The following is a 16203-nucleotide window of genomic DNA, read 5'->3' on the forward strand; positions in this document are numbered from 1 at the left end:
CTGCCGGGGTGCGGGATTTCTCCTTAGGCTTACTCTTTGAGGACTTTGAGCCGGAGCTAGACCCTTTAGACCTGTCTGGGCCGGGATTACGAGCCGGAGACTTACGCGAAGAAGAAGACGAGGACGTCTTCTTCGAGGACGATGACGTCTTAGTCAAGGTCATATGCTTAGACTTGATCTTAGGCCTAACCGAAGCCTCTGGAGGAGTATATAACTCATCACCGGTAAAGCCTGGGAAGGATGGTGAAGTTGCTAGGGGTAGAAGAAACAGTCACTCCCAAGGGGGACCCTTGGGTACCTGCATTACTTACCTCGACCAACAGGTCGTCTATACCTACCATAGGTTCAACATTTATATCCAGGGTTGCGACATCCGTGGAGATATCCTGGTCTTGTTCAGTCAAGGAGGCCGCCAGCTGTTTGTTGGATAAAGGCAATAGAGGGGTCCGCCTCTACCGGGTCGACGTACCCAGTCGCCTTGCCTCCGGGGAAGATTAACAAAGCTAACGCTTCTCCAGTATGTAGGGCTGACCCTTGGCGGCGTTCTTGCCAAAACCTCCGACCCAGGCCCGCAGGGTAGCCAATGCCGTATCTCTTACTGCCGGAGCCTGTAAGAGAGGGTATATTTTAGATTTAAGAACCACTTAAAACTAAAACTTAGGGATATAACTTAAACTAGATGCCTTAAGTTAAAGTAATGATGAAAACTTAAGAAGTAAAAGAAGCGGAGCGGCATGCGGAGATGGAATACTTACGCCTTCCAAAAGCTGGCTCACCAGATCGTAACATATGGTACACGTCTCATGGTACCAGACCATGGATGTCCCCGTGCGGAGTCGCGCATGGAGCATGGGACCGGCAAACTTCGTGTCCACAGGGGTCCTGAAGTGTAGTGGAACATCCCGGATGCTCACAGTTGGTGGCCTGTAATGGGAAGACACATGAGTATCTTAAAGGGGTAACACTTACAGACTAAGGACAAAGAACTCCGTTACGTGGCGGAGCTCGGTAAAAAAATTTGGGCATAACCCCTCCCTGCATTGCCTGAATAGGCTATAATCCCGGAGAGAACCGTAAATACTAAGGGAGGGGTGGGGATGGTTTAAGAAACTTAAGATAAACTTAAAGATAACTTAAACCTACATGCAAGTAACCTGGACTAGGTCCAGTGAAGCGGAGTGTAGTAACTCAGCAATACGGTACGGTTAGTAAAGACCTATTGTAGCTGCCGGTCCAACTATGGTGGACTATACCCTTCCGCTGGATACCAGGACTCCGATAGGGAGGAGCTCTAGTAAGGAGGGAAGGGCGAGATGACATACAGACTCGCGCTAACCCGGAGCGACAAGGAAGTAACGGAGGGGGGAAGGCCAGAGCCCCCCACAACGTACCACCCGGCCGAGCCGAGAAGCGGAGAGGTCGGAACCAGTCAGGGACTGTCGGACTCCAGGCCCCTCCGGTGGAGGGGAAGGGGGAGGCATGCTCGGGCATTGCTGGGGCGAGCAAGGACAGACCGACCCACCCCCGCTCGACTCTATAGGAGAGCGGGAGAGGGGGGGAGACTGGCAGGCGCCTGGCTGACTCGTGATCACGTAGTGACCACGAGGCGGTAAACTAAGATAACGGTAACCAAGCCTAGGCCAACCAACTGATCAGAGAGAAGCTATCGGGAAGCAACCTTGGAACTGAAAACAAAAGCGTAGCATATAGGCCCAATAGGGCGAAAACCAACTGATCAGAGAGAAGCTATGAGGAAGCGACCGAACTGATCAACGGTAGACTAGGCTCTACGAGCCAGGACCTAGGCTAAGCCAGACGCCAACTAACCTAACAATAACAAAACATAAAAATATAATATATAATAAAAATGAAAGAAAGAAGGTAAAATAGCAGGAGAAAAAATCCAGGAGTGTGCGACTAGCCCGAAGGCAAGTCTACCACTCAAAGCTAGTCAGGGGCCGATACAAAGAACCTGGACTAGGGTCTGGATAGAAAAAGCCTACATAAGGTGAAATACATACATGTATAACAACTTGAGTAGACGTAATAACGCGGATAATCAAAATAGAGCGTAAAATAGTAAGGGATGTTCTAGGTATGGGAGACCAAGAACGAACCCAACATGCGGCAGGACCATGCTGCCATGCTTCCAGCCCCCGAGAACGTATCTATACCTAAAAAACGGCAAATACCGTCTCGGGGACGGAAAAAACTCGCTAACCGTAAATACTGAGTACTTAACTTAGCTGCTGCGATAGCTGCACGCTCCATTATAACAAAAATCCACGAAAGGGCACAAAAAACACAGAGAGAAAATTAGCACGTGTGGCTCCTGGCGCTAACTTTTAAAGGATGGCCACTAGAGGCGCAGCAGTCGCAAGCATGGGATGGTGTAGTAGTAGTACGAGCTGCTCCCTCTGTGGGACGGCTCCCTCTTGGAGGGTTTTGTAGTGGGAGATTTCTATTGGCATTTGGCTCGTGGTAGTGGTCTCACTCGCCTAGTGTCATACCGACACCCTCCTAGAGGGTGAGCGAGTCAGTCATACTGACCTTTTTCTTTTTTTTATTTTATTTATTCTCTGGTATGTGTTAGTACATTTACCCTAGAATAATAGATTAAAGGATATTTCGCGCAAGCGACACGAGCTGAGCCCAGAAAAATGTACTTGTGACTGTATGATGCTAAAAAGCACAATTCACTGTATGAACAGGTAGACAACATCTTGGATCCCAGATACTTGTTTGTTAGTAGATGTTATGTTGCTAAGTGATATGCTTCTGTCAGACTACATTATAATGTATAGACTCTCGCTTGGTAGTGGATCTTTTCCACTTTTCATTGGTAAACCATTGTGTCTTTTATCATAGCAAATATTTTTTAATATATTCATGCAGATTACAAACTTGTTGCAGTCAGTAATGACTTATGGTTGTCTTGGTGGAGAGAGACTGTTGAATCACTTGTCATAAAAAGAAAAGCAAATGTTTGGGACTTAACCTTGTAGGGTGACCAATTTCCTTACCCATCAAAGTTCTCAGAACTTTCCTAGGTGTGATTATAGTCGGATGTTTGTAGGATAGTTTTCTTATCTTTCATTTGTACCTTTAATTTCATCCTCATCATATCTTTGGAATACCTCATTCAGATGCTTTGTCCAATAAGAAAGAGATTCTTATGTGTAGTATTTGCCCAGTAGGAATTCCAGCTTGCCAGGGTCACTCACTATATGAGTTTCTCTCGCTCCGACTTTCCGTGGATCATCTGATCCACAAAAATAATTATTACTTCATGTAATTTTTCTACATAAAAGATGAATAGAAAGGATAAATATATGTAGTGATTGAGTTTGTTACTAGTACAAGCATTTGTCTGAGCATGATGAGTTGTTAGCCTTCGTGAGCTTTCAAGTTGTCATTCATTCTAGCTTACAATTGATAGTACCATAACCTAATCTATTTGTCTTCCCTACAATCACAAAGTTTGCAAGGGTTAAAATGCTTTTAAAGTTGCCTGGTGCTGATGGGAAACTGCAAGTCAAGATATTGCCACACCAAGGTAACCTTGTCTACTTTGATTGGGGAACACAGTCTCTAGGTCTTTGTCTTGTAAGTAGTGGATGAAGGCTTAAAACTTTGATTCGTGGCAGGAATGCACCATCAATACTGTCAGTGCTCAGGAGGGCTAAGGATATTCCAAGTCATAAGATAAAATTAATGAATAAAATAATAAATTAATGACAGTCCATTTTCCTTGTATGGGACTTATGGAGATTACTTATTGATACTTTGGTACCTTGGTAGTGATTCATTCATCTACATAAATAAGGCAGTCCCTGGGTTATGACGGGGGGTTCCGTTCTTGAGACGCGTCGTAAGCTGGAACATCGTAAAAAATCCTAAGAAAAAACCTTCACTTTTAATGCTTTAGGTACATTCTAAACTATGTAAACCTAAATTCTTATTGCATTTTTCATAAGAAAAAACCACCTTCAAATATTGATTATTTTCGATTTTTGGTGTTCATTTCTTCTGCCAGATGAGTGTTGTAGGTGTCGTAACCCTGGAAATAATTTCTGATGAATATAATTTAAAAGTGCCTTAACCTCGGAACGTCGTAAGCCGAACCCGTCGTAACCTGGGGACTGCCTGGCATTGTCAAAATGGTGTTTTAAATTTTTCAGCTTTTTATTCTTGAAACTCTCCAATTGTAAAAGAATGGGTGGCCTTGAAGAGGTTGCTGGATTTACAGTTAAGCCACCACTTGGAAAGTCTTAAAATTTCCCAATACGTATATGGGTGATTAGGAAAGTTGAAAAAAGTGTGTTTTCTCCCATTCCAAACTATTGCAAATGAATTAATTGTAAAATTGTTGTATGAGAACCTGAAATGTATACACATTGTTTTAGAAATCCATATTCTTAGTACCACTGTTTGTGTTATCCTGCAGGTGGGATCATTATACCCTTCAGCAGGTGCTTAAAGTTCTGAGCAACAGTATCAAACACATTCCTGGTAAACAGAGGGGAGGCTCTTCATGAGCGTCTACTCCATCCCGTTACCGGTTTTAATGTGGGAGCCCAACTGATATCGTCTATGATGGACACTCTAACCTTATTGACTTACAGCATGCATGGGGATGAGGAGAAAGTAATAATTATGTACAATGACTTATCTTTTATAGTCGACGTCATGTATTAATTTTTCATCAGAACTTAGTATTTATCATCAGAACTTTAGATTTACATTCAGCCGCCCATCAAAACTTTTTTTTTTCTTTCTTTTTTAAGTTGCACTGCTCTTTGCATTTCATTCTTCATCTGTTCACTTTGATCTTTGTCTGTTTATCTATTGAACTTGAGGTTGGTCCAGTTTTCACCTCATTTTAGGAAAAGTGGGCAAGCTGTACAAGAACAGTTATTTTGAAAAACTAACTTGGAAGATATAATCACAAAAAGTTCTGATGTACTAGGCGGTCTAGACCATTTTACAAATCGTTTGAGTGTTGTATTATAGAAGCTGATAAATAATGTTAAAGTATCCCACTTTTAGGTCTCAAAGCCTTGGAGAAATGGGTTGCCCCTATCCTGAAGTCCTGTGATGACCATCTGAAGAGTGTGCTCTTTGAAAAATCAGTTCCCACAGATGCTGAAGGAGAGGAGAACTTTTCAGGTACTACTATGTTCATGTAGCTTGCCTATAAAGAGTTTTATTGTAATATATATTTCACAATTATGTTATTTTTGGTGCCGTATTTGTTCTTTTGAAAGAACTTTGGTCCAATAATAGGTTGTTATATACAGCAAAATATGAAACCATCTGAACATGTTGGTTTCAAGTACCAGTTCCTAGTTTGTTGTCTTTGAAATGGGATTCTTCCTGTTCACCATGTGAATAGAATATTGTGGTGTCTGCATACATAGATAGCATCATAGGGATGGCTATTCAGTTAAGGGATAAAATGGGTGGTCCCAATTCTCAGATGAGGTAATCCTTTGTATGTTATATATATATATATATATGTGTATATATATATATATATATATATATATATATATATATATATATATATATATATAGTATGTTTACCTAATTATTTGTGTGATAAAAATTTTTTTGCTAATGATTAAACATTAATTTTTTTTCATTCCACAGAAATATCTTCACCTTGGGGAGCATCATTGCTGTGCCCCTCACAAGGTGAACCGCAGAATGTTTTTTAATGGTTCAGAGTATAATTTTCCACCAGTCAAAAAGAGAAAAGTTGAGGACTCTCAGAGTCCCACCTTCACAGACACAGAGTTCTCAGCCAACAGCCATCTCTTATAAGCCAACTACAAGAGTTCGGGTAAGAATATTTGTAGCTTTCTTTTCCTCAACACCATGACCTCTGTATTGTGAACTTCTCTAACTGGGTTCCTGGTAACTTAGGTCAGATTTAATACATCTTATGGGATACCACCCTGTGTGCTTTAGATAGTGCTTTGGAGAGAAAAATTAGAATTCATTTTCAGTGGCCCTTTTGGCTCCAATCACCATTGCTTTCTGCTTCCTAATTTTCATACTGTTGACCTTTGGTTTTCCTTATTACTAAGTTTGTCATCTGAGTACAAAATCATGTGTCTTAAAATATGACTTGGTTTTTAACAATCAGTAATTTGTCTCATGTATACAGTTTCATAAAGCTCCACTCACTTTTTTTTCAGTTGATTGTTGTCATTTAAAACATTGCCATTTCCAACCACCCACCCCCACAACAATCTCTTGGGTTGGGATAGACTAATGTGATGGTGTGGGTTGCACCCATTGCCAGATTTCACAGATTCCTTGCTTTACAATTTGATTGTTTAACCGGTTCCAGCTAGGCTCTTGAAAATGATCCTATTGTTAAGACCTCAGGTTTGTTAGGTATGAAAAATACAAATTGTAATTTAAAAATTTGTCATTGTATATAGTTCTCCACATATTGATAAGTCTCCATGGCTGTTGCCAATATTTTTGTGTGTGTGCCATTTAATGACAGTTTCGTCTTTAACATTACAATACTGTTTTTAGGCTGTAGCAGTTGTAACACTGGGCAAGATGTGTTTGCAGCACGAAGACCAAGCTAAACGTATAATTCCAGCTCTTGGGAAAATGCTAGATACGCATATATGCTCAGCACTGAAAATCAACATTGTATTTACCTTGTCTGATATGTGTGTAAGGTAAGTTGTCTGTTTTTATGTATATAACAAACAATAATAGAAGGAAAATTTGTATATCCAGGGATTTTCCATACTTCACATAGGGGTCAACAGATTAACAAAAAAAAACATGACAATTGCTGGGACTCTGCTGGTTGCAGCCAGTTGGAAAAAGGGTATGGTCCCTGTGGTTAAGTTGTTGGTCATTAAGTGATTAATTATGTAAAATTTCTATCTCAGAATTGATAAAAGTAAGAGGGGTGTAATTAACTGCATGAAATATGATAAAATGTGTTAGTATAGGTAATATATTCTGAATGCCTACTAAGGACCCCATCACTTACTTTGCACAAGCACTTAGCCGAATGCTTCTCTAAGGTTGCAAGGTTTTCATCATTAAGGGATGAACCATAAAAAATTGTATTTGTCATGCCAACCAATATTGTAGGCGATCTTTTTTATCAATTCCCTATAAGTTGTAAAATAAATGTTATGTCCATTGTATGGGATTGTTCTTTTTGCTGTTCATTATATAATACATATGCATAGTTATTATTTGTGTGTTTTGGTGAATTACAAGTGCCATAATGTTCAATGAAAGGCAGTACAATGATTTTTGTTGGAATTGCTTTCAAATAAAATACATATATGTATATATATTCCTAGTTTTGATTGTCAAGTGTAATTGAGGAATTCAGTTACTTTTGGTAATCTAGAACTGTTTTCTTCTTCTCTATCAAAGGTATGCAACTCTTGTGGATCCCTTAATGCCTCAAGTGACTGCCTGTTTGCGCGACCCAGATTTGGAGGTCAGACGAACAACTCTCACTCTACTTATAAATTTGCTGCAAGAAGATTATCTTAAGCTGAAAGGATCATTCTTTTATCGCATTTTGCAGGCGAGTAGTTTATGATGTAGGCAGCACATTTGAGGTGCCCCTTTAATGTACGGAATTATTAATTGGTAATATTTATTTGTACAATTTCGTTGATGTTTATAGTTACATAATTTAATTTTAGTTATATGACTTCAGTGTTAAAGCATGTATTGATTGATTGACGATGAAATTTTGGTCTTGAGGACCAAGCGCCAGAACCCATAAGGATTAATCAGTACCCTAATGAAAAATATAAATTCGTAAGTATTGGTATTGTTGTAAAGATTGAAGAAAAATTCACGTTACTTTTTAACAAGTTTGGTTGCATTTTATTATCAAAGTATTGTTGTTTTGAGTTCCCTTATTCAATTCATAAGATAAACAGAAGTCAATTACTGGATGAGAATAGAGTTTACTTTAATATTGTTAAATGTGCCTCACACTTCAGTTACTGAACAGCATTTGGAGTCTGGTAGTGTACACAAGACTTGAAAGTTTCAAGTTGAATGAGGGAGGGAAGCATGATATGTGTAAACTGGTTATTGTAATTGTACTTTCAGTGCCTTGCTGATGATCACGAAGAAGTACGCAGTACTGTTCTCTTTTACATAACCGAGCGACTTTTGAAACGTTTTCCAAAGATTTTGTGTCAGCACTTTATAGAATGTATATTTCATTACAACTGCTATGAGGTAAGTTTTATAACATATAATGCATGCTGGGTTTCAACTCGGGCATATAATGTTAATCATGTGTAAACTTAGCCAATAAGTTAAAAAGGCTACAAAATAGAGTTGCTACTTTAGTGATCCGTGATACATCTATGGATTAGAGCAATTTTGAGAATTGTTAAAGGAGCACATTGTTTAATGTAAGATTTTTTCCTCCCTGCAGGAACATGAGAGTTACAATAGATTTGCACAGAGTTCAATAGAAAAAGAGCTGTTCTCTTTGGCTGGCAAGGACATCACAAAGACAGAATGATGATCTATAAATTCATGTTAGATCACATGCCAGATGATCAACGATTCACAACAACACAACGACTGTGTCAGGACATTTTAGGTTTGTTGAGGTGACTATGTTTCTGTGAAGAGATAGCTGATGTACTGTTTAGAATAGAGACCATTGCTTTGCACTGACATTGCCTTAGCAGGTTTTTAAGCTGCTCTAGTCAATAATGCAGCTATTGATTGGAACTGTCTTACCTTGCAGCTCTTTGTCAGTTCTTGACAGAAATAACAGCTGTATAAGGCTGGCATACAAATCAACAAATCCGTGATCATTGGTTGTTGGTGAAGCATTCAGTCATCAGAAGTCTTTGATATTTTTATACTTTGCAGTTGCTTTCAACATTCATAAAACAGTGAAGCCATCTAGTGAATCACTTCATTTCTCAGATAAGATCATATAAAGGACTTTAAAAAGGTCTACCACTTTGTATTTGCCTTTCTTCATAATCATCTGGACCTTCCTTGTACCTTGGTGGTCCTGTTAATCTATGTAATTAATATAATAATAATAACAGTAATCATAATAATAATAATTTGGACATTCCCATTGGTTTTCATCTTGCTCCTCTTCCCAAATTATCACATGCCCGAACTGTCTCCTTCCTAAATATTATTTAATGACATTAAGTGGCTTAACCAGACCATTTTAGGGGTGTTCTATGGTTTGTTTTAGACTAGGAGACTTTACTTTAGGAATATTGAAAGTATTTTAAACCTTCAGGTGGGGTAGTGGATGGCCGTATACAGCTCACTCCAAGTAGTTTACCAATGCTTGAAGACACATTGTCGGTACTGAGATGCGACGAGATCAAGTTAGCCTCTCTGAAATCACGGCCAGAGGACGTTGATCAACCAACAGATCAGGCTGAACAGGCTGCTATGGCTGGAATGGTCATTAAAAAGACTATCATTTCACAGGTAAGGCTGCTCAAAATCTGATGTTAATTGAAGTTTATACTGTACTACTGCAAATCTTGCCTATCACAAAACACTTGATCTAGGAAGTCAGACATCTTTATTGTATTATTGCACCTCCAGTGCACTTTCCATGCATATTTGGCGGAAAGTTTAGGCAATTCTATTAGGGTATAATGCTTATGTATTTTATCATGAGATGGAAGATTGTTCTTATTACACTGAAGGCATCATACTGTTTATTTATTTTCATTCTAATTATGGAGAATATCAGACTAAAGGAGTGTGTTTAATTTTCTATGTCAGTTCTAAAGAAGCTACTAATGTATTTTCTAAGAAAAACTGCCAAACAATGTTCTTAATATTTTTCAAAGAAGTCTTTTGATTAGTGAATCATTAAAATGCTCTCCTTCCAAAGCCGTTGTGATATAGTATGTAAAATATTAGATTTAGAATAAAAGTCGGTTACAAAGTGTGACCCAATTTTCCATTTATGCTATCATAGTGATAAGGAAATACAATACGTACATGCTGTTAGATCTTTGGTAACTACTTATTAGTAATTATAGAATACGGAGACAAAATATTTATAAATGTATTTACACCATTGTCAAATGCGCTGACACTATTGATATTCTTTCAGGTGGTGAAGCGCAATGTGATTGAGAATATTGTTCCGATTCTGAAGTTGCTGTTAAGGCAGAAGTTGGAGGAGCAAAAATCGCCTCTCATGAAGCATCTACTCCTTTACTTGAAGGAACTTATGAAGGACTACAAAAATGAGGTAAGTTTACCCTTTAAAATTTTTATTGGATAACAACCCACAGTACAAAAGTTTTTTGTGAATTTATCAAAATTTTATCTGCATAAATTTTTCCCATTGTGTTTGGCCCAACACAGTTCAATTTCTTTTTGATTATTGAATAAAAACTTTTTATGAACATTTTCTTTGCGAGTAGGGAGGTGTTATTTTCTTTGAATGGTGAACAAAGTTGCTCATGAATTTATTGTCATTTTGTTTGAAGTAACAGGTGCCATTAAAATTAATCTGAATTTAACAGCTTAGAACTTTGACAATTTCCTTCAAGCATAGTACTTATATTTAGAATAAATATGAGTAACAAATTAACATTTTATGTCAAGCTTCCCCTTTATAAAGGGGTACACATGAAATTAGTTTTTCACTGTCTTGTGTGGTGGGATATTTCAGGTAAGATCCATACAGTAACATTGTTTAAATGCTTAAATGCACTAATAAGTGCATTCATGGGAATAGTGATAATCCCAGCCTAGGACTAGGCTAACTTAAATTTTTACAAGGCTCACCCTAAATAACCTATGTATTTGTAATTGTGTAATTGTATCCAAACTAATAGTAAAAAACAAACCCAAACTGCATTTATGTATATATGACTTGTGTGGAAAACAATAAATGGCAGTGCGTAAGTACTGCATTACACTTGAGTGTTCTGTTATTAACTTACATTTTGTGATGCATATTTATCTACTTGAATTACTATTGTGTTCTGTTATTAACTTACATTTTGTGATTCATATTTATCTACTTGAATTACCATTTACTTCCCTAAGTACAGGACATTCATCTTTAAAGACTAAAATGATTGCATATACTTAGTTCATGCCAGTGAAGCTATGAATGTTCAGTTTCTGAAACTTCTCCACGTTGAGTTACAGTATGTATTTGAATTAAATATAAAGATATAAAATACCTGTTCTTGTATGTTGGTTTGTTAATAAGATAAATATTGCAATACAACACCTGAACACCTGAATTAACTCTGGTCACTGACCAGCCCAAACTATATCCCCACAGAATTACCCGCAATTGGGCAATTTTTTTGACTGCCAGCGCTACCAACACTTTTACCACCTCAACCTAGAAGGTTGTGGTTGTAGCCTAGCATGTATAGCCCAAACTTTCTTGAACGACTTTACCCCAATTTAAGTAATTTAGTTTCTAGATTAAGCTAGTCTATACTAGCCTAGCCTAGTTAAGTGTACATCTCTGATGAACTTAACCTACCCTACCCTAAGTGATGGAGGAGTTAGCCTAGCCTAATTGGTGGAAGAGTTAACCTAGCCTAAGCTAACCAAGCCAGGGTCAACCTGGTCTTGCCAACTTAAAATAAGTTAGTCAATTCTTAATTGACTATACCTACTTAGACTAGTCCAAGTGGTTGTTGGCTAGATTAACCTAGCATCTGCAAATGGGTCTCTTCCATCCTGGTCTAGTTTCTATATTGAAGTCATGAACCTAACATAGAGGGTTTGAGCTTCAGTTGGCTGAAGCAAGGCATTAGAACCTCATCATATCTGGAAGGGGAAGGTGAGGAGTTTCCCATTATTCAAGAGTGAGGTGGAGTGAAGTGACGTTGGGTACAATTCTGGGCTAGGTTACTTGAGAGTAGCACCATGATGGTTTCTGCAATATAGGATTTCCTTTTGGAAGGTAGCATATTGAACATATGCCCGTATATTTTAACAGATCACCGCATAGGGTGTTTCGTGTTTGGAAAGTAACATTACTTGTGGAAAAATAAGCCATGTCCTGTTACCAGATTAATTCCTTGGACAGGAGGATAATTAGGACGTGTCTGAATAGAATATATTTATCATAATACATTCCCCTGGGGTTTTCCTATGATATCGTCCATATAATTGGAAAAGTTAAGTGTATCTTAGTTTTTACAGGAGCACTGAGCTGATTAATAGGTCTCCTAGGGCTGGCCTGAAGGATTGGATATTTTTTACGTGGCTAGGAACCAATTGGTCACCTAGCAACGGGACCTGCAGCTTATTGTGGGATCCGAACCGCACTATATCGATAAATTAATTTCTATCACCAGAAATAAGTTTCTCTGAATCAGTATTGGCCGAGCCGGGAGTCAGACCTCGGATCACTGGTTTGGCAGATGAGTGCACAAACCACTCGTTCAGAGAGGAACTCGTATAATGGAAACGCCATGTAAGAGCTGTCTCAGGGGTTTCACCCTTCGAGGAGCCTGAGGATTCCATTTGGGATACTGGGAACAACCTTAAGGTTACACAAACTCTATGTTCTACCTGTTCCTCCATGTCCTGAAAGGAAGAAGGGGTTCCAGTAATTAAGGACCCAAGATGAGTGACTGATAAAGTTTATCTTAGTACAATCGTTGCTACCAGGTTCGTGTGGGGAAAAGGCACCACCGATGGGTAGAATTAATATCTCAAGGTCTGGAGTTTGCCCAGTATCCCTTTTCAAACTAATAGTTTTAAGATTTTGGGTGTAGAGTGTCACCTCGGATGTAACACGACTCCAAAAGTCTTCGGCTCACATGTACAGAATGACTCTTTGACTGTGACTGCCTGTATAGAGGAGGTTTCTGTCCATTAAAGGCATTCTGTCAGTAGACAATGATCTTGTTGAGAGGGTGTCAGAACAGAGGGAAGTCTCTCTGTAATTACATGTATGGTGATACACATTGGACTGCTGATTGGGCATGTGAATATTACTTCACACTGAGTAATCTTCAGATGAATCAGGAGCAGTGAACTGGCTGGGGCACATAAGCACTCCGATCTGATAAGTGAAAACATACTCTGTATCAGAGTAGACTTGATGGATTACCACCAGGCACATACATCAGTCACGTTACAGAAAACTGACCGTGGATGATGGTCTTCCCCTGACCTTGGTAGAGTGGGAGTACTCAATAACCAAGTTTTTGATGTAGACTCAAAAGTAGTTAGGAACAACAGTTCCAATTTGCCCCAGAATCCAGGATAATGAATCAATGCAGTACAGGTCATGATGACAGATACATTTCATAGTCATGCTCAGTACGGTGTGAGTATGCGTGAGAGACCTTCAGGACGGCCGGCTTTGACTTATCAAAGTACTCTGTGGTTACAGAAAGAACTACGTCACCTTGAACATAAAGGTGGTAGACGTGAAGGAACAGGCCAAACAGAGGCGATCGGTCAAGCCTACTCATTGTTGTCAAGTTGTACCAATGGGGTCATACAGAAAAGAAGGTCATCAGAGGAATACGTGCCTTCTGGCAATTAAGAACACATCTGTTAAAATGATCGTGACAGTAGAGGAATACATGCCTATTGGCTGCTCAACAAATTGTGTAACTCATCCAGCACCCCTACCAGGTCAGTTGGTATCTTGTCTAAGATGATGGTATGAATGTGAAATGGAGGAGATAACTGGTCTCTTTCCTTTTCAAATTTCTGTCTCCTTCTTTACTTCAGGCAGTAAGAAGAGAGTACCATCATAAGCTGGAACGGACAAGGTACAGGTGAGTGAAGTAGCCATACTGTTAGGGTTAGTATCAGTAAGATACCTATCAGTAGCAGGACATTCCTCTCTTTAGCAAGGGGGAGAGGAATGATAACAAACCTACATGAGTGGTTGAATTGGTTTGTTAGAAGAACAGATCTTATCTTCCTCGGATGCAATGGACTATGACATTGTGTAGAACCCAGAAGTCTGACTCTATGATATTCATATATATCTCAGATTCTGAAATACTGGTCAGTTGTTTCGTAGAATTCTGGTATCCAGAAAACTGATCAAAGGTGGCAAACTCCCAGTTGGTTAATAGTACTCACCTCCCACCAAAAGTAAGTCTATTCTAATGTTAAGACCAAAGGTTTGTTTCGTACATGAACAAATGACAAATTTTTAATCAATTTGTATTTTTCATGACTTACAAGCCTGAAGTCTTAACATACAAAGGCCCACCTCTAACTACCCCTCTATCAACTAACCTGGGTTGGAAGAATAACTAACAGGGTCACGAGTTAACGCGGGGTATATGGGTGGTTCCACGTGTCTCGTGACCAAGCAAGATGCCAATAGTCCCTTGTGTACACAATTATTTTAAACTTTACCGGTTTCCAGCTGGTGCTGAGTATTTACCCTAACGTTAAGACCTCAGGTTTGTTAGTCATGAAAAATACAAATTGGTTAAAAATTTGTCTTTTTGTTGATGAAGTTTGGATTACATTTTGGACTTCATTTGGACCTCTTCTGGATTTTGGATTTGATTTGACTAAAGCATTGATTGGACTTTTCTATCATGGACACACCTCGGAAAGAAACCTCCCCGACTGCACCTTCGAAGTCATCCTCATCTGCTATGACTCCAGAACAACCTTGCAGCTGGAACATGACAGATATTCACGTTGCTTTAGATGTAGGGAGGTACAGTTTGGGGTTAAACAGAGATGTCAGGAGTGTAGGGACTGGTCATTGGACCAGATGGAGAACTATTTAAAACACAGGAAAACTCTAGCATTGAAGAATAAGCGTAGGGTGACAGAACCTAAGAAAGTGGAAGAAGAGGATTTAGAAGCTGTATTATTCAAGAAATTAGAGGATAAGTTGTCATCAAGTATGAATAGTCTTTTTACTGAATTGATGACAAAATTGAATCAGGACAGGGATAGTAATAGGAGTGTGGACTCTAACCGCTTTTTTTCAGCTCCCCTGACTGTTCCAGAACCAGCCCTAACGGGCGCCGGGGATATGGGGAACCATATGCCCAAAGGGTAGGATCCACTGGCCCCCCCCTGGTGCGGAGCAGGCAGTGTCAGCAGCAAAATTCCCCCTTTCCCCTAAAAGCGTAAGTAAAAAGTGTGAATTAGCAATAGGTGAGACCAAGACTGTCAGGGATCCTAGTGTAGATGGTAAGAATGAGAAGCTGCTAGAGCAGTGTGTTTCGGGTTCAGATTCGGCTGTCTTTACAGGATTGGCTTTGGATCAGACAGAAGTTCTGTTTCTGTCCTTGTGTTTTCCGAAGGACAAGGACATTAAGTTGTCCGTTAAGTCTGTATCGAAAGGAGACCTGTTGAAAATTTCAAGGCCATCCCTTCTTCTAAAGTTACTGGTGGTAGCCATTTTGATGAAATAACATTTAACTTGTCAGAGTATAATGCTAACATTCTAGGTTTGTCTCAGAATTATACTTCTGGGTAGACAGAGCTATCATTTAGGCTTTTCGGACATTCGGGATCATGTCAATAAGAATTTCCCCGAGTTTTTGGGAGATATGTTGCAGGATTATCAGGGAGAGGGGAGTCTATATACCTTCTTTCACTTAAAAGAATGGCTTCTTCTCCATCTCCTTTTACGTCTGTTATTCCTTCTATTCCTAATGTTTCTCTCCACTCCTTATCAACAAGCTCTACCTCTCAAGTTCTTCCTCACTCTTCTCTTTTAGGGCATGCCTTAGCTTCGTCTACAACCTGTCGACAGGTTCCCCCCGGTGGTTTGTTCCCGGAGGGGTCCCGTTCTGAGGTCCCTTGTTCAGAAGCGGAGGGTTCGGCAAATGGACAGTTAGGCATTTCGGATCTGTTGGGCATATCCCGCACTCTTAGCGCACCTATCAGTGCAAGCTTGGTGGGTGGGGCCTCTTACTGCCCGAGTTCTTTGGCAAGGTTCTGGTAGTTATACCAGGTATGTCCTCTTCCTTTTTCTCTTCTCGGTCTCCTGTTAGGTCCCCTAAGAAGGTGCGGTTCTCCGCTAAGGCTTCCCAGACAGTAACTTCTAAGCCCTCAGCAGCGAAGAGGTGTTTTCGCAAGTAGGGGATGTTGCCCTCGTCAACACCAGTAGGAGGATGTCTGAACCACTAAGCGAACATCTGGGAGAAGTGGGGCGCGGAGTGTTGGGTTGTGGAGGTCCTGAGGAATGGATGTTCCGTA

At 39.6% G+C, this 16203-nt stretch overlaps 1 protein-coding gene across 1 annotated transcript in view; it reads left to right on the forward strand.

The window, feature by feature from the left end:
• LOC135199502 (condensin-2 complex subunit D3-L-like) overlaps nucleotides 1–16203 on the forward strand; it is a 131558-nt gene that overhangs the window by 90555 nt on the left and 24800 nt on the right. Inside the window, 2 exon segments of the mRNA XM_064227610.1 lie at nucleotides 9296–9492; nucleotides 10133–10273. Coding sequence (XP_064083680.1) covers nucleotides 9296–9492; nucleotides 10133–10273 — 338 coding nt within the window.

The sequence above is a fragment of the Macrobrachium nipponense genome, chromosome 25 (assembly GCF_015104395.2).
Source record: "Macrobrachium nipponense isolate FS-2020 chromosome 25, ASM1510439v2, whole genome shotgun sequence".
Taxonomy (NCBI): Eukaryota; Metazoa; Arthropoda; class Malacostraca; order Decapoda; family Palaemonidae; genus Macrobrachium; species Macrobrachium nipponense.